At 36.8% G+C, this 19,834-nt stretch overlaps 1 protein-coding gene across 2 annotated transcripts in view; it reads right to left on the reverse strand.

Moving 5' to 3' along the window:
* Window positions 1-19,596, reverse strand: part of LOC145462779 (mediator of RNA polymerase II transcription subunit 13-like) — a 28,655-nt gene extending 9,059 nt beyond the window's left edge. The window contains exons 1-12 of one of the 2 annotated variants that reach the window (XM_081446375.1): window positions 19,395-19,596; window positions 9,163-9,418; window positions 8,163-8,247; window positions 7,822-7,902; window positions 6,718-6,863; window positions 5,987-6,235; window positions 5,154-5,277; window positions 4,684-4,800; window positions 3,312-4,037; window positions 1,753-2,659; window positions 1,294-1,422; window positions 787-830 (exon numbers count right to left, since the gene is read on the reverse strand). In XM_081446375.1, the coding sequence (XP_081302501.1) occupies window positions 787-830; window positions 1,294-1,422; window positions 1,753-2,659; window positions 3,312-4,037; window positions 4,684-4,800; window positions 5,154-5,277; window positions 5,987-6,235; window positions 6,718-6,863; window positions 7,822-7,902; window positions 8,163-8,247; window positions 9,163-9,418; window positions 19,395-19,463 (2,933 nt within the window). In that variant the 5' untranslated portion in view covers window positions 19,464-19,596. Of the gene's footprint in view, window positions 1-786; window positions 831-1,293; window positions 1,423-1,752; window positions 2,660-3,311; window positions 4,038-4,683; window positions 4,801-5,153; window positions 5,383-5,986; window positions 6,236-6,717; window positions 6,864-7,821; window positions 7,903-8,162; window positions 8,248-9,162; window positions 9,419-19,394 lie in introns of both variants that reach the window. The other variant, XM_081446374.1, reaches the window with a different exon arrangement.
* Window positions 19,597-19,834: the final 238 nt, after the last annotated feature.

Below are 19,834 nucleotides of genomic sequence, written 5' to 3' on the forward strand. Positions count from 1 at the left end.
AATAACTTGAGACCCCACTTGAAAAAAACAATTTTTCACCTTGTTATTGTAAGATAGTTGTGTGCCATTATGTAGATTTGTTGGTATGTAGGTTACGTAACAATTATGCTAAGAAGTCGATATTTAAGGAGTTTGTCCATTAGGAGTTGTCACTTAATGGCATGGCCACTTTTGATCACCTCATTCTGGTTATTTTGTTTTAGTAAAATGTCCCTGTTTTTTGTTTACATGTAGTACATTTGTTGTATTAAGAAGTTTCCTAGGGCTGCTTAAGGTGCCTTTGTTACGATAAACTATGCTAGGGCTGTTTATGTCTGATCAATACACAAGAAGCCCCCTCCTATACAACTGGTGTTTTCTTACTTGTACTAAGTTAGAAATTATTTTGTTTTCGTTTCACTGCAGAGTGATTAGACAACAAGTGTACTTTAAAACGAGGAACCATCTTAAATTTCCAGGAAATAAATTTATTCAATTTTCCATGAATGGGGGAGTCCCTGACTTGCTTTGCCTACAAAAGTTTTTATTTACAACAGCTTTCCCTTTGAGCAGTTGTATGTTCAACAACAAGTCTTGTAAATAGCCAACTGGCCAGCCTCCATCCAGTTGGGATTTTCAACTAGTTTTAAGTTCTATTAATTTTACAAAATTTTTCTTCATTTATAGTGCCCCCAATAAGCACAGAACATTCCTAGTAAATACATAAAGTGACACTTGAATAAAGTGATATATTTTTCTTTCATTATTTTTTTTAATGAAAGAATAAGTAGGTGTTATTTCACTGACCTTTCCACTTTGGTGACTGATAAAGTCCATGTCTTTGGGGATACCTGCAACAAAATTATTACAAAAATAAGATTAACAAGTTGTAGAAGAGGAAAGTAAGGCCCCGCCCAAACTACGCCAAAGGAATTTGAACATGCAGCTTTATTTCTACGGTAAGGCCTACCATCCACGCTAATCCACATGAAAATTGAGCTTTTTGAAAACAGTCTTCAAATTGGAGGAATTTCAAAACATCAGCTTTTCATTTTCGTGTGGATTGAAAACACACGAAAATAGAAAACAGAGCTTTTTGAAAACCATGGTATCACAATAATCGTGCGATTTCCCTGCCCAAGTATTTTTCAAACACAAATCCAAAATAACTGGTAATTTGTGCTTTTTCTAATTCCTGCAGCCCAGTGTGGATGGAAAACATTTTATGTATTTTCAGAGTGAAACCTCCATTTTTAAATTCCTCCAGCGTAGCGTGGACAGGGCCTACGGATGAATTTTGTCCTTTCTACCAACCTGCCAGGATGGTGAGTACTGCATCCCGGAGGGGAGGACTTTATAACTTGGCAGACCCAGTACAGCTTCAAATGAGTAGGAAACAGGGAACTCTTGGAATTTAGGAATCTCAAACACAGATCCAAGTTCCTAGAAAAAAAATAAAGATATTCAACAATGCAGCAAAAAAGAAGTATTCAATGATGCAACAGAATAATTCAAAACAATAATTTGATACACAATAAACAAACTTAATTGATTTTTATCCGTCTTTTACATGTAGCACAGCACACAAAACAAATCTTTACACATAATTTTTCCAGATGTAAGACAATATCTTCACATCGGTATTTTCAAATTGATTCAATTAATTTTGCATTTTAGAAAGATAAGCTAGTCAAGAAAAGCTCAAGGTAATCTTTTCAAGCCAGATTGCTCTTATGTGGATCAAATGAAAATAAATTCTTTGAGCAAACAAACCGTTGGACTGTGCTGTTTATCCTGTTCCACGTCAACACCTGTGAAGTGCATCAGATGATGAGACTCTGGAGAGAGCATGGCACTGTGCACTATAGTCTTAACACTTCCTGGACTGATGTAATCATTGCCTACAGAACAGGGTGGAGAGTGTGACACTGTTTCCAGAGACGGAGGCGTGGGGAACATGCGCTGCAAATCGTGTTGTGCCACCACGCCTGTATTTATCATGGAATGATGAGGATTAATGTTTGTGATTGAGTCAAAAGGCGGAGCCTGATGAGACACAAAATCCATCTTTAAGGATTTGGACTGTCCTAACTCATCATCCTCCTCATCAGTGTCAAACAACTGATCCAGGTCATTAAGTGTCACTGCTAGGTCCTGTTCTGTCATAAGATTTGACGACCGAGGGATAGGGTCGTGTTCATCATCTGAAGATGAAAAACTGGGAAATGTTCCTTTCTCACTCTTCTGTGGACTGGGCTTTATTTCTTCAACCCCTTTTGATAGCTGCTCTTTTTCATCTTGCGGTTTCTTGCGGGAACTAGTTCTTCGATTTTTTACCCGCGATGGAGGTTTACCAACATCTGCTGGTACAGGCATTGATGGACTGTCACTAGCTGTGGCACTACTTCTCCTCCGGGGAGGCTTGTTTGACGGAACCTTCACTTGGGTTGGAGATTTTATGAGTGGCTGTATCATTTCTATTTCTTGATCCTCAGGTTGAGGTGTGAATGGATCAGAAAGAGGTGTTGTCACTGGTGATGGCTGAGAGCTATTCCTACGTCCCTTTAGTCGACCTCCTCCAGTGCTGTCTGATCTGGATCTACTAGTAGAAGATTCTCGTCTCCTTTTGGCAGGTGAAGGAACACACTCAAAACCACCATCAGTTGAAGGTCTCTTGCCACTACAGTGGGAAATAAAGAAAAACCTTCAGTTATGGAACAGGAAGTGTATGAAATAAATCTTAGTATCCACGAAGGTGTGTATAATAACATGAATTGTTGTAATATTCGGAATGACACCAAAACTGATATTTCCAAATGGTGCAAAACATCACAAGCCAACGTAAATTATGAGTAATTGTACACACACTGTACATGTATGTACAATTAAAACTATCAAGTCTTTATTCATGGTGATTGCTAACTAAGAACTACAGAAAATCCCCACTTTACAGGTGCCTTTACCTTTACCTTTGCCTGTTTGATACAGACACCTGCTTAGTACGGACAGTTTTGTTTGTCTGAAAACAAAAAATTTCATACAAGTTCTCTTACATTGGGCAGCTAGCAGGGACACTGCTTAATAAGGGCAATAAACAGCTTCCAAAGTACACACATACTGTCATAGCTGAATCACCACAGATTAGATGTTCAGTGGAAGTCTTGGCTGGTAATAACCAATTGCTGTTGCACTCCTTTAACATGTGATAACAGTAAGTGTGCCAAAGTAATCACCTATCCCAGCCTGCATAATAACACTGGTAACAGTAGTAGTGAGTTTTTTCTGACCTTGTAAAAATGAATGCTTTATTGCATATAAATGTTGTGACCTACCTTTCCCACAAAGTTGGTTCTAATGGAGTCTGAGGTGTCAAAACATCCTTTGGTATTGTTAGATCACCAACAGGACGGCAGTCCAAAGGATCGCCAGGTAGTGGAGGGACACTAAAGTCATCTTCTCCAGGCAAGAGGTAACAATTTTGTTCTGTGTCCTCTTTTTTGTCAATGTACTCCTTGCTAACAAAATCATCTCCAGAAACCTCTTGTTCCCTTTTAACCAATATCTCTGCGAGTCCATTACTTGTAACTAAGGCCTGTGACAACATCATTGATGAGTTGACCCTCAGTAGTGAAGCAGAAGGCTGCAAAACTTTAGGCTCCGACTTAACACTGATCACATGACTGTTTTGTCCATGCATTCCTGTTGTATTCTGCAAAGCTGTTGTTTGACCCTGCAGAGAATACTTCTTAGCATTGTGTGGGAAGGCAACTTCCGCATGTCTCTTTTGAGTAACACTAGTCAATATGTTCGCTGTGGGTAAGCCCTTTGTCATAGCTCCGACATGACTTTTGACTGCTTCAGGCCTGTCTTTATCAATACTCAGGCGATGGTGAAATGGCGCCAGTGGCTTCTTCTTTTCTTTCTTTAACTTTGCACTGTTTTGGCTTTGTTGTTGTGAAGTTTGCTGCTGCTGCTGTTGCGATGAAGGTAAAGGATGACTCGGCGATGGGATTGGCCGTGTAATACCAAATGACCGAACTTGGGTTGGGGCCTTAGGCCTAGAAGGAACATACCAGATCAAACCATTAGCTTATTTGATGCAATTTTCACCACTAGCCCTCTCAGAAAACTATCATCAACACTAACAGTAAAGGAGCTTAGTCATATTTTTTTGAGCATGTACAAAATTACTTTTAAATTGAAGGAAACCTGAAAATACTTAGATAGGAAAACACCAAAGAGATACATGTAATAATAAGCCATAAAGAAGCAAGGATGGTTAAGGATGGAGAAGATTAACACCGATTAGAAACAAGGAAGTTGAATAATTTAGGCTAAAATTTTCAAGATGTGCAAACATTGATGTACAATGTAGCTCCTTAAAGATTACTCTTTCCTTCAAAATCCTCACTTGCCAAACACAAAATATTAAATCATTCACTCTTCAACAGCTGAAATTTAAAACTATTCACTAAGGGCATCCTACTCTGGAAAGAGTTCTGCAGATCCTAAAGGATAATAAGTAGCGTTCTTCATCACACTACTGAGCTCTCTTTACACTTTGTTGTCAGAATCTCCAGCCTCTCTGGGTAGTGAATTATTTACAGGCTGTAGATTGGCTTAGTGACCATACATCTTAACTCTGTCTGGTATCTGAAATTTATTGCCACTGTAAGCTGAGTATGGTCTGCTGCCAAGGCTCACCTGCTGATGTTACTACTTGATGTACAAGAACATGAAGTGCGCTTAAACGGCTCCTCAAAATCCCACTGTCCTACTGGTGAAGGTGCTTTCGAAATGGAGTTCAGAGAGGAGCTTTTGCTGGAAAGAAATCAATTACAAGTAGTTCCATATTAATGTTTACTTGAGAATCTTGTCATTTATTGGTGTGGGCTTTCAAGATATTTGTTTAGTTTCCCCACAGAATGTCATCACCAGTTTATGTCTGGAGAGAGAGCTAAGAACTATCAGAATAATAACTGGTATTATCTTTGATAAGTGCTTGTCCTGACGAAAACTCTTTGATCACATTTTGTAAATAGCCAGCTGATCAGCTTCCAAGCATTTGGGTTTCTTAATACATTTGTTGGTGTGTCCACAATTAACAAAGCAGTCTTAAATCTGTGTTTCACGACAAAAAAATTCCCCCCGTTAGGTCACTCAAGTTTACATACTTTGGTGCAGGTTTGGTAACTGTGATCTCCTGCCAAACTTCTTGCACCAATGAATGCGTCAGTTTCTTCTTGTCAACAACACCAGGAGATGTAGTCTTAGGTGTCGGTGGCCGATTTGCAGGACCTGTAACAACATCTGCAGTGTTGGGATCAAGAGGAGATGCTGGAGGGGTTAGTGATGTTGGACCAGTGCTGGTCACTGTATCAGTTCTGGTTAGCACAGACCCATCTGCAGATTGTTGAATGTGAAGGGTTAGGAGGTTACAAGAGTTAGTTCATGGCTGACGAACAGGGAAGTTCATTGAATCGTCACTGGCTCAAAGTTGTATTTTCAAACTCGGTTATCAATGTTAAAAAGTTAAGTGTTAATCAATACATGCACAGACTTCAAACAAACTCTATTGTATGAAACACTTCAATCTGCACAGCTTGGATGATCCAAACTAAAATAATATCTGATGATACAGTATTTACCACATTGCCAGACTACATTTTGTGTTCAAAATAGGCCATTTCCAAGTTACCTTGTGTCTCTGTTTTGAAATGAGTACTTGTGCAAAACCTTTCATTATGAAAATGACTTTGATTTGCATGAAAATGAACCTGCAGGCAGAGCACATTCTCATATGAATGGTTTTCCATGAAGACTTATTTTGACACAGAGGCAAATGATAAATCGGAGATGGCCTAATGACTTTCACAACCAAAAGCTAAGGGCATACTAAAAGTGACAACAAGGCAAAATTCTTTAAAATTAACATCACCTAGAATGCACTATCCTTACAACTTAGCTAATGATCAAGAGGCACAAATCCCTATCTTTTGACACCCACCAGCTCTCTCCTCGTGAGGCACCACGACATACATGGAGGGATACCACATCTGTGTCTCTTCCACAACAACCAAGACTGCCGCAGGAACACCCTTGTCGTGACATTGACTTGCTGACTCGCTCCAGTCAGAACTGAAGTCCAGTGGATAAAACTTCTTCCACTCTTCAACAAGTTTACTTGAAACCATCTCATCCAAGTGACTGGTTTGACCAGTCAGGAAACCCGACAGTCCATAAGGGCCTAATAACACTGAAAATAAAGCAGCACTTGGTTACTTCTAGTAACACATGGGTTTGATAGGGGAGAAGGGGGAAGGAAACCAGGAGTAAAGGGTAAAGAAGTATCGGGAAGGTCGGAAAAGAAAGAACCAGAAGGATTCCAAGTTGCAGTCACTAACAAGGGTATGGTCTGGGTTGGGGGGCAGGACAACAGAAGTAAAGAGGGCATAAAATCTATGGGAGGTCAGAAAAGAGAGAAAGAGAAACAGCATACTCAAAGTGACTAGGACTGGGAAATTTAATAGCATAATATTAACATTGCACAATGTTTTGTGAGAGAAAAGGAAAACAGAGGTGGGAGCAAGGAAGGAGGAGATAGGAATCAGGATACCCTCCCTACCCAAACCCTGCCCCTCCCTATATATGTCATGTTTAAAGTTGTTTTTCTTTTACCCTATCTCAAATGAAACCTTATAATCCACATTGTGGGTAACACTAAACCACTGGCAATACCTGGAAGTCCTTCTTGTCGGGTTGCAGCAACTGCTACATCTTCAAGTGTAAGATGGCGTATCCTTTGCTGTCGTTGAATTTCTACAGCTGTGCAAACGGAACTCTCACCATGGATAAAGAAGGAGAAGGAGAAGGACAGATGATTTCTGGTGGTAAGAAAAAAAGAACAACAGTCATTAAGTTCACTGACATTAAAGTGTCTTGTAGCCTCGTTAGTAAGATGATGGATGGTGTTTAATCTCAAGCTGTGTTCACACTAGGCTTAAACATGCTTAGTCCGATCATGAATGAAACAAGTTTTACTATGAAACATGTTCACATCGGGTGGTGCATTGAGCAACTCATGATCAAAACATGTTGTTTCTTATCATTATTGAAACTACCTCACAAGGTTGTTTTGATCTCAAGCAAATGAAACACATTCAAGATTTGAAAGAACATCTTTACAAACTTTACAAAAAGAGTTTAATGGTTTACATGTGTCACAAAACCACATAAATTATAGAACCAGGCATGAAACATGTTTCAGATGGGCACGTAATGTGAACAATACAACTTCAAACATGATTACGAGAAATGTGTTTTGTCAAAACATGTTTTCTCTAAACATGTTTCCGTGCTGGTGTGAATGAAGTATCACTCAGAGTTCACTAAGCTATAAAAAATAGAGTACTTAGAGAGGACGCCACATCAGCACTGGCAGCTGGTTTTTATGTGGGTGCTCGATCCTGGTCTTATTGGAATTTGGAGATGTTGGTTTTTGTGGACTCTCAGAGCAAGAAGAGAACCAACAACAAACTCAACCCACATATGGCACCGGGCCAGAATCAAACCCAGGTCATACTGGTGGGCAGTGAATGCTCTCACAACTACACCATTCCTGCTCCCTAGGGGATGGAGGTGTTGGCCTCTACCCTAGGGTCAGTATACATGGGTTCCAGCAAATTTGGAAGGAAACATCAGAGTTCAAGCTGAGTTTCACTCCACCCGGGGAGCCCAAATGCATTCTGGCAAATCTTAAGGCCATCTTGACAACTTTTCTTAAAACTCATACTTTAACAAACCACAGATTATATGTTATACCAAGTCAGTTTAGCAGCCCACCTTGAATTTACAGTCCCACTGTTTTCACACGGCTTTGTGAACCACTTTCCCAGACGAACAAATTTCCTCGATAGCAAACATCTAAAAGATTAAAAATTGTAGCAAAACAAGACAGAATATACATGTATCGTATGTGTACATGCACAATTAACATGGATTAATGTAAACATTAACAGGCTGTAGTGTCAGTACAAGAACTATAGCAAAGCATTTTACAGTTCAGATTGCACAAATATCTCTTAAGTCGACTCATAAGAAATTGTATAAGATCAGAGTTCCAAGCATGCTGCATTCTTTTAAAACAGAAGGCAAAAACTTCAACTGGTGTACAAATCTCTTACCTTTCTAATAAATTATGTAAAGCCTTGAATAAGAGTGATCTTGGCTCATGAGGCAAGCCATCTTCCCAACAGCCATGACACGATTCTGACAAATAGAAGTACATTAGAGAAGTCACTTTATTGTTTTTGTTAGCTGTAAAAACAGAACAAGACCTTGAGAAAATACTAAAATACAGGTGTTCTAGCAATCAGTTTAGTCTGCATGCAAATAAACAACATAATCGCAAAACATGTCCCAGCTGACCAGGATTAACACATTACAGGATTAACCTCTTATAGCACTGTAAAAGTGACCAGCGTCAAATTTCCTCCCACAAAATCAATTCATAATCATAACAGGGTGTTATAAGAATTAAGGAGGTGATCACCAAACACAAATTGTCTTGATTTTCAAACAAATTATCCAGCTAATTCTACAAGAAATACATAAAGAATGGTATGGAGAATTTGAAAGTTGACTTAAGGGATAAAAGGGCTGCATTGGCCTGACATGTCTCAAGAACTGGTAATCCTTAAGCTATTAATTTTAAAACCTCCTGCAAGCGAAAGGGGAACTCTTGATTCTTAAAACTACAAAAAGACAAAAACAGTCCCAGTGGCTCTTGAAAACATTTACACCTAAGCTTACTTTTTTATATTAATGCTACGAATTTCTCTCAATCAAGTTACATGTAGCTAGTTACATGTATTTGAATACAACACTAAAAATGAACAGACAAACAACACTTGCTTGCATGGTCTTCATCAAGGCTCTGCTTATTTTGTCACCCTAAGTTTTTTTTATTACAAAAATAAAAAGCAACACCAGACTGACATGACAGTCTGTCCTGCCTTATTGATGGCAACTTTACCATAAAATGGTCCAAATAGCAAGGGGATTAAGCTCCCAGTGGGTCCACACTTACTTTGACAAGGTTTATGATGGAATTTTTTTGACAACAAGAGACATGCAATAAATATTTTACTAATTATCACATTCATATAACAGTTGTTCCATTACCTTTCAATTCTGCTGATACAATCCCTTGTAAGTTTGGATCATCACCAAACCAGAAGACCCACAACTCCTTTGCACTGTTGATACTGTCAGGATCACTGTTTGATAGACAGCCTGTTGAAGGGCTCCTCCGCCATGCACACAAAATGTCATGACTGAGGGCCGACGAGAATGACTTCAACACAGGATCATCCACAGGGTTGGCTCCCCATGCAAGACTGAAGACATACTTCCGCCACTTCAAGCCACATAAATCAGTCTGTCGAAAAAAGGAATTTTTAGCTGGAAAAAAAAAGTCATTTTTGAAAAACCTGACAGTGGGCATTTATCTCCAGAAATGTTGATTGAAGATTCTATCCCACAGCTCAAAAAATCTTCAGAAGCCAATGTTTGACAGATCATTATTTAAAAAAATCTCCCTTGTACCTTTCAGGTAAAAGCTGGGAATTCACTTTGATGTACATTAGCTAAGTAAACATACCTGTCAATCAGTGAATTAGATAGTATAGACTAATGTTATGATACTGCACTTATTAAATGACCTGGGACTAAACCTCTGCATACAAAACTGTAAAACTGCAAACTTAAACTGGCAGTTGGTCAAGGATCTCGATAATGTTTTCATCAGCCTCCGAATTGCAGTATACAGGGGTAACAGGGCAGCAGCCGGCCAGCAAGCCTTCTTTCTTTGTGTGACAGCACTTTTTGTACAGCCACGACACTAACTACGATGGACACAGCAACACGCCCCACAGATGGCACAAGTTAGGTGTTCATCTGAGAACACTGCTATTATCACATTATCATACAGTACTGATAACATGTTCAGTGTATGATATAGCATACAACAATTACATCTGTAATTACAAGTCCATGAAAGTGACTTGGATTATAAGTACTTTATCTACATGTAACATTTTTCAGGTATTGGAAAATTGAAACAACAACCTTTCTAAGTGTCAGTCAATCTTTTCTTTTTTCAAATGGCCCCTAGCTAGTGCATCTATTGACAACCTGTGCAAGTCATCTACAAGCTTTTAAACAGTAGGCTGTGTTGTGTTCTACATTCACAGTAAAAACACCAAATTGCTGTCAATTCTAGACAATTTTGAAATCCATAGAAGCTTAAAGCCTTCATTTATGAAATTTTATGGTGTATCAATTAATCTAGATAAGAATCAATCTACTGTAGACCAGAAGTAAAATGCTTTCGAAAAGTGAAATGAAAACTGATGTCTAGCTAAATATCAGTCTCTGAAAATAACACTTGTGATGTATAAATTATTATTTTTGCTTGCCACCCATTATGAGATAACTACAAAGCCTAAAGCCATAGATACTATACATTAATTACCATTTTTAGAACAAAACATTTACATGTAAGAAAATATTCTTGAGAGATAAAATTTACTTTGATCAAATTACAGTATTTTGGTTCATTTTTCTAATACAAGACTATTTTGCTAGATATTTTAAGAGAAAAAGGAGTACTTTCATGTTCTGATTTAATTTAATATACGAGTCACATTTTCTCACTTCATCTTTTCTGTAAGCAAAGTATACAATATACTAAAGGTTAGTGCCAAAACTCTATAGATTTGCATTTGATAATGACAAGGGCTCATTCAGATGACAGTTTTTATTGCTCATTATTCTTTTTAAAAATTCACTTAAAACTTCTCACAACAGATAACTTGTAAATTGCTTAATTTTTTTTTTATTTGCAGTTACCAACTGAAATCAAATGCATGCAAAAGACTAACAGTGAAACAATATCAGATACAACAAGGCCAACAGGGCAATATCACAAATGACATGAATTGTTTCAGTGGATAAAACAGAAATTTGGCACACACTGTAACAGCAAACTTATGGCCAAACAATTAGTTGATTGAATCATGTGCAGTTGAAATATATACACAGCTGGAAGCCAGGGACATTTGTTTGCAACAGAACCCTCCAGACAAAAAGATAATATTAAATACAAGTACATCTAAAAAAACATGCTCAATATATACTAATTGTAATAGTAAATAGCACCAAATATAGAATGGCAGAGAAATTTTTATCCCACACAGGGAAAATGACACCAGGAATAAATTAAATAAAAAATAAATAAAGGGCCAGGATACATGTAGCTCTTCCTGTTTTAGGAGATTCTGTCAGAGATGAACAGAACTCCAAAATAAATGAGCCTTTAAACACTAGTAATGGTTTGACATGATAACAAAACAGTTTATATCAAATGAAATACTAAGACTGGAAACTGCAGGAAAGTGTGAATCTCAATACTCCATGATAAATTGGACCAGATTAAATCAAAGTGGATTGTGTAAACCAGTTACACTTATGAGTATACCTTGATTTTAAAGTTGTATATTGTAAAATGTGACCTGCTAATTAATGCTTAGAACTTCTTGTAAATGCGTACTTGTAAATGTATGTGCATGTATGTATGCATGAATTTCTTTTGGGCTCGTTTACAGAGTCACTATTTAAGAAACTACAGCCATATGATATGAATGGCTGAATACACAACTGTACATGTACAAATTATTGTTGGCCTAACCATCTCTAACATTTCCTACCACTTTTAAGATCACATACATGGATTGTACTCATAAAATAAGATAATTAACTAATATCCTGAAGGCACAGTGATCAATATTGTCACTGTACCAGTGATTTAAATCCTTATGTTCCTTTACACCCATATTTTAATGACAAGCTTAAGCAATAATAAAGCTAATTTTGTCTCCAAGCAGCTGCAAAGAACAAAGCAGATGAAATTTAGAGCATAACCAAGATGGAGAAGACATCTCTACTAGGCAGATGGCAATGAAATTACAACATTATACAATGTATGTTTAAACATCTTTTTCTTTAATCAGTACAGTCCTGAAGCAAACGTAGGCTTAGCCCATGGAGTAGCGTTTCAGAGATACTAGCCCAGAGGCAATGTGTCAAACTATCAGAATTGTGTCTGCACAAAGGTCAAACTTGTCCACAGGCTTGGCGAAGATTTAAATTAAACATGTACTTATAAAAACAGACCAGAGGGTCTTTAACCACAACTGATTGTGCCCTAAAGGGGTCATAAACATTTAGAGTTACCCAGTGGAATACTGTTTTATTGACAATAGCTATCTAAATTTGGAAATGTTAAAGTTGAACTAGGACAGAAGTGAAATAATTCACAAATACACCCTGCACGGTGCATGTTTACAAGTAAAACAATCAGTCAGTACAGAACAATTACCACTGTTCAGTCTGGATACAAATGTCTGCCCCTAAAGGACTTACATGTAAAGGGATATTTTCACACATTCTAATACCTAACACCTCTTTGCAAGAGGTCTCAGTCTACATCCACATGCAAGTTAAACACAAAAGTTATGAAGCAAGCTAGCTTTTAAAATTGTCAAACTTACTTTTTTTCTGATACATTGAAACACAGGCTTAAAAATTTAGGTATTTCTTTTCAATTTGACAGATCTCATGATGGTACCAGCACTGAAAAAACAATTGCACCAACAATGTGACAATTGAAGGCCAAAAATGATTAGAGACGATTCACAGATTATCAATCTCCAAAGCACTAAACTAAAACAACTCACACTGTACCATAAAAAAATTCAATATTATTATTGATTGTAATTTTTATTATGGCCAAAACTACACTCAAACATTAAGTATTCTTATCCTGTTTAATTGTCAACATGAAAGCTTGATAGAAAACCATTTGTATCAATAATTATGCAGTACTAGTTGGTATTTGCATAATTTTACTCACTGCCTGGTCAATTCATGGGCAAGTTCCCTCACAGTTTCATGTAACTTAAATCAATGACATTTCTAAAACTTCAAAATTTTTGAAATTGTAGTTTACTCCTAATTTCTGACACGAAAGTAGCAAAAATAGTTAAAAATATATTTTCCTTGTTAAAGGTTTACAGCTGGCCTGCTAATTCAAAGCTTCTCTGTCCATAAATTTAAATATTCAGGTGTTAGCAAACTAGAAATTACAATTATTGTAAAGTTCTTACATAGAACATCAAAACATTTCAACTGCACAGCAATACATATTCAGAGAAACCTTTTTGAAAACAGCTACAGTATAAGGACAAGCAATTTAAAAAATTAATTAATAAAAGTAATAGTACATTGTCCATTTAAGTTGAACATTTGCTAATGAAAGAGCACAGATTACAAGCAGGCTAGTGTTCAAGTATATTGAAGATCTGTTCCAGAAGAAAATTAATTGGAAAAATATTAGTGTCAATTCACTTGCCCTGATTTTCCTGTGGGGTCATTTGTGAAAAATAAAATTGTATGTGACAGTGAATTGCATATTGTTTTCCCACAAATACAGTAATAACTTGACTTCAAAGGTTTCTTGTGATATACATGTATTGTGGTCTAAAAATATTCCCCTCACATTCTTTCAAGTCTTAATTTCTCATGCTTATCAGTCATCGTCATGGCTAGACAGCAGAACACAGTCATGAAGATACATCTGGTTTGGAGGACCTTGTGCCATGAAAAACAAATTCTAATAATTTTACTGGAATTAGTCATACTTATCAGTCACCACAAATGCTACACATCACCCCACTGTGCTAAATTAAGTATCTCTTAAATTAAGATGCAGTCTGATCTGGAAGACCCTATGCCATGAAATACCAACTCAAATAATTTTACTGGAGTTGCTTTCTTAGCTTACACTCCAAAAAGGAGGGTTCCACTAGCACCGTTGAATTAATATTTTAACAGTAATTAAAATGGTCAGTAAAACCACAGTGTGTACAATATTTAAAACGACGTTTAACAGAACTTTGGAGTTACTATTTGTGTAAACTTGTTACAAATCAATCATTACAAACCAATCTAGACAGTTCACCAAATGAAAGCCAGCCAAAGATATGCCACAGGGAACATATTTGTTTACTCGTCTTAGGACAACAACTGCTTTTGTCACTCTTAGTAATTATTGACTGTGACACATGTCAGCTAATTAGCACACACATAAAAATTAGACATTGAAGTAGCGTAACAGACAAACTTTTGGGCGACAAGTGATAATTGCTTTCAGCCTACTACATCATAGTTAGAGCTTGCCCTAAGGGCAAAGGCAAGCCCCAAAAATTTGTTTTCTTGGCAGCCTGTATTCTATATTCTGTATTCTGTTATATTCTATATGTTCCATATTCTACAGCCTTTAATAATTTACTGATGTCAAGAGAAATCATACAATGATGTACATGATGGTCATCACTGACTATGCATGTGTATCTTGTTCCTCTGCCTACACATAAGAAAACCTCCCTGAATGACCAGTTTTTGTAAGTGGCCACAAGCGAAAGTTCTGAATTTTTTCCTATTATATAGCCAAACTTGCCTTAGTGAAAATTCCCAAAAAACATTTACAGGTCAGCCAATTAATCTGAAATTATTGAATATGCTGCTGATCCATTTGTTACAAGTAACACCTCAAGATGGACAAAATACATTGTTCAACTGGATTCTAAAAGGTGTAAGCATTACACTGTACCTTGAAAAACCCTTTACCCTTCCACATAACAAACCTTGTCAGGACATAGAATACACTTGTGGTGCAAATAGAAGGCACCTTGCAAACTAAGAAAAGTTTCTAAACTTAAAAACAAATATTTTTGACATTACAACTATGGATGAATTTCCTAAATTCAATCAATTTTTTTTTCTTTTTGTGTATAAAGAAAGACGAAGTTGACTATTTTTGTTTTGTTTTGTTTTGTTTTGATTTGTTTTTTACCCATGCTGTGCACATCATATAGTGTCTGGTTTTAACAGCCAATTATAGGATGTTTTTCATAGTTAGTTCTCTTGAGATCAAATGTTGCAGAAATTATCTATCTGGTCAGTGTAAAGAGTGTAAGGCTAGACTAGACTTTTACCATTCAGATTTACCACACATAAGACATTTGTCAGATAAGAGCTTGCAGGCTTGTAGTGAGGTTATGTTACATGACAATTACAGCCAATTCTCAATCCGCCTTAAGCAAGACAACCTTAAAGCAAAATTGCCACAGCTGAAGCATGTTACTACAAAGGAATCTTTCACACAACACTGTTACATGAAAATAGCAGGTTGGATGACATTTGAGGTGCTTTGTGTAAAAATCTACCTAACAGTTTTCAACCGAAAAATATCATCTTTACATGCAATGTATACACCATGAAAATACTCATTTCAGCTAATGCGCTTGGAACATTCAAATACAAGCTATAAGAGCCCTATGATTACAACACTGAAAGCGAACAGAGAAAAATTAGGAACTTCAGATATATGTTGTAAATGTACTTGTATACAAAAAAAATTATGATTAATACTACAGTCGAACAATGCTAATTCGAACTTGGTTATTTTGAGTTTCCCATTACTTCAAACTCAAAAACATTTTCCCTTGGATTTGCTCTTCAGTTATTTAGTATTGGCCATTTCAAACTCCAGCTATTTCAATTTTTTTCTCATCTCCCCTGACAGTTTGAAATAGGGGGGGGGGGAGGTTAACTCCGTACATGTACATGCACAGAATTATATATTCTTGAGTCAAAATCGATCTTTGCATGGATTTACCGAGTGAGTTAATTTACATGATATTGTATTAACTCAATGGGAAACAAATTTAATAATTTTGCATGTCTACAAATTCTGTGAGTTGTTATATATGCTCACCTGAATAAGCACAGTATTGTTGACTGTTTATTTGTCCTAACAACCAACAGTCTGAAATACTGCTCTACCACAACTTCAAACATTACAAGAGGAACGTTTGACGTCTTTTTAAAGACTTCTTTTCTTAATACATTTCTTATTTCCATTTTTGGAAAGAGTCTGTAGCAAGTGGTAATTTTCACGAAGTAAACAGGAAATGGTTTTTACCTAACATGCGGTCAGGAATTTACATCATCATTTTAAGCAGGAAGTTTAAATCATTTACAGAAAAAAAATCCATTTTTAAAAATAAAAATAAAATTGCTGCTGAGCGAGAAATGTTTACAACAACAAATTGTTAATTGAAACAGGATGTTCAGACAAAATTCAAGAAACACATATATGCCATGTGACAAAGACTGTGAAAAACAGATCCAAAAATATTATGTTTAATTAAGCTATCCTCAGTCTACAAAGCTGTCAGGAGATGAACTGAGCAGTATAAAAGCTATGTTACATGTGGCTGGTATTAAATGCCGCAAACAGCAGGTCCACAACAGCCCCAGCTTAGCCTAATGTAAGCTCTTTAATTGACACATGGTTTAGCTGATAATATCAAATGTTAGGTGGCAAATATTTAAATCTTGCATAAACTATTTAGTTTATCACAGAAAGTTGGGTTGTCATTTGAAGGAAGTAAGATCTCTTTGTACAGTAGTAGGGATCACAAAACTTAGAGCCTACCAAACTATTTTAGGAAAAGTAATCAAATTTTGTGTATGCAAAATTGGACAGGAAGAAATGCCTGCAGGTGCCATGAAATTAACACTCAAATAAAACCTTCCTAAATTCACCCAAATAGACTACTGTATAGCTTAGTCTGGGGCACGCAGATATCAGATACAAACAGATTTAGAGCCAAACATCAAGACTGTTGTGACTATTCATCTTGATAATTCTGCCATCAATATGATTTCATTTTCAATATGTATAGTAGTTGATTCAGGGTGTAAACATCCATCATACATCACTCAAGAACCATCTCATGCATATAATTTTTAGCGCTCTGATAACCAACACATACTTGAATACAATGTCTATACTCAATAAAAAAATCTACCCAGAAAAGAGTACAAGGTTTTTGTTCTGTTTTCAAAACTAAGTCAGTGTCAAAACATGTACACAAAAATCAAGCATGTGTTACAAGATCACACATTTTCACAGTTGAATAGAGATGAAGTACATGTTCCATAATATAACTGTTCTTACACTTTTTACATGCTTAGTGGAGTGTGCAAATTGAATGTTTTGCTGCATAATTCAAAAGAAAAGGTTTATCCTAACTGAGAAAATGTCACGGAAACACATGCCATGGTAAAATGCAATGACTATAGTAAAAAGACAACAGATACCGAACATTCCCTAACAACAAATTTACTACATTCGGCAATGGGTTAAATGAAAACAACTGGAATAGTTATAATAAATCATTTCAGACCACAATATACAAAACTTCGCAACAAAAAATTCCTCCCTTTACTATAAAAGCAACAATATTTGTCTTATCATATTATTAGTAGACTTGCCTTACAATGATTCTCAACAAAAGTCTATAGGGAAAAACAGTGCAATAAATAAATTCTGATTTAGAAACAGTTGCCTTGGTTTCATAGGCAAAAATAAATTATTTCACTCATCCTCATGAAAATGAAATTTTCAAAAGGAAGAAACTGAAACTTCCTCTCTCCACAAATTTAAAATTACTGTTTTCACGAACATCACATTTCATTACAGAGGTGGCAAATTGAAAAGATTAACCTGTTGAAACCTATGCCCAAATATTGCACTCAAACACGGATCGCACTTAGAATTCTTTGTTTCACACTAATACAAGAACTATGACAATAAGAGAAACTAAGCCAGAACTCTTGAATACCATGGTTAAACAAAGTCAATGCACATATATGCAACTTCAAAACAAAAGTTGGATTTACGGGATAGCTCTAGAATTCGTTATCATCTGCAATCACAGTGTCAATGACCCATCATTTCACGAGCGCTTGTTCATTACACATTGAAATCGACATACGAAATCAACAACCTTCGTTATGAGGAAAGTTACTTGGAAATCTCTTCCTCCAGACATAATCAAAAAGGTAAAAGTTCCGGAGACACCGCGCCATTGCAGTAATACATAATTATCATTCTATAGTACACCTTGCATGAAAATTAATTAAGGTGTTGGAGGAAAACTGCGGTCTTAAAATGTTTCACCCCAGCGCGCGCCCAGGATCAGAAGTAAATAGTCGACCGGACAAAGTCGCTGAGGTAGTTTCACTGCTTATATGAAACATTCGCCCAGGAGTAAACAAGTAAAGATCAATTCTTTCTCAATAAAAACCCAGTCATCTGATAAATTATTCAGTCTGTCGCTTTCACTCGTTGAAGAGTTAGACAGTTCCAAATTTGACACCGCGACAAATTCGCAAAAACGCGAGCGATAAATATGTTAGGGGCAAAACCAATGACATTCGTGATTTTTGGCTAATTTCAATTTCTAGAAATCGTAGATACGACGATACTTATCGCCACGGTATAGTAAAATCAATCCTCTAGCAAAGTTACTTACCCTCCGATGAAATTAAATACAATACTTAAAATCGGCCCCTTATACCGGAAAAATATTGCCCAGCACAAGGTTTTGGCTTGCAGGTAAAACGCGTACGCATTGAATATTTCGGTTAGGGATCAAATGAAGTCGTCAAACTGCCGATAAAAATGGCATTACCATCAAAATACACTTTCCTAAGCTTCGAACAAACTACATACATATTAGAGTTTTATTTACGACTCGGGAAAATAATCCTGACAAGCACGCACATATCCTGAGAAATGTCATAAAACGAGACGAGTGGACGACAAGATTATCGATCGTCTCGTTCAAATACGCACGGCTGTGCAATTTCTTTGACTAGAAAGATTCCCCATTGAAGGCAAACAAAGGGAATCCCTGAATGATTCGTGTAAACGAATGCAAAGCGCCAAAGCAAGTTGTTTGTAAAATCATCTCTTGTTAACCCTTCAAATCCCCTGCGACAGAAGCTATTCACTTCCAAACCAGCCGAGTGTACGGCTTCAAACCGAATTGTCAGCCTAGATTTGATGCATAAATTTTCCTTCAAGCCACACGGGATCTACCATTTCCGATGCAGTACTCAGAAGCGAGGGATTTCATCTTACTGGAGGCAATTAAGGCGAATATTTAGAATGAATTAATTCCACCGTTTGTTAAATAGAGGACATGTTCATTACGACATGCAAGTAACTCTACAACACGCCCGCGAATTGGTTGTGTTCCGTTAAGTTAACCTCAGATTCTCAACTCTAGATCTTCTATTTGCACTAGAGGAGCGAAGCATCCTCTTGGTAATTGACAAATAAATATTCACATGCTTTTAGAAGGAGTCACAACCTTACAGAACACTGTAACATGTGACAGAAATAGAACCCTCACAAATCGAACGAAGGAAACTCTTACCAGTGCAAACACATTTGAGCAGCATTCATCCAAGTCTGAGCCATGAAGCATGGGAGTCGAAGCGGTCATGCTAAGAGCATGGCTTCCTAAACATCGGACCTAAATAACGAGCAAAACACAAGGAAAAGCGAACCGCTAATCGTTTTTCGTTCAAAGGAAATCGGAAAATAAGATGGCAGCAAGTGACGTTGCTGAGGCGGGCATAAACCGTAAGTTCATTGGCTGGTAGGTGTCATGTGACCAATAGGCACGGGTCAAGCTTTCTGACTTGATGCTTCCAAGCGAGTGGCTTCGGCGAAGTGCAAAATATACAGTTTATTTAGCATAGATAACTTTTCGATCTACTTCAATTTATGAAAAACACCTCGACACTTGCCACTGTATTCTAGCGAAAGTTCCTTCATTCGAAGCTAATTTTATGGCAATTATAATTATTTCCA

This window comes from Orbicella franksi, chromosome 12 (assembly GCF_964199315.1).
Source record: "Orbicella franksi chromosome 12, jaOrbFran1.1, whole genome shotgun sequence".
Classification (NCBI taxonomy): Eukaryota; Metazoa; Cnidaria; class Anthozoa; order Scleractinia; family Merulinidae; genus Orbicella; species Orbicella franksi.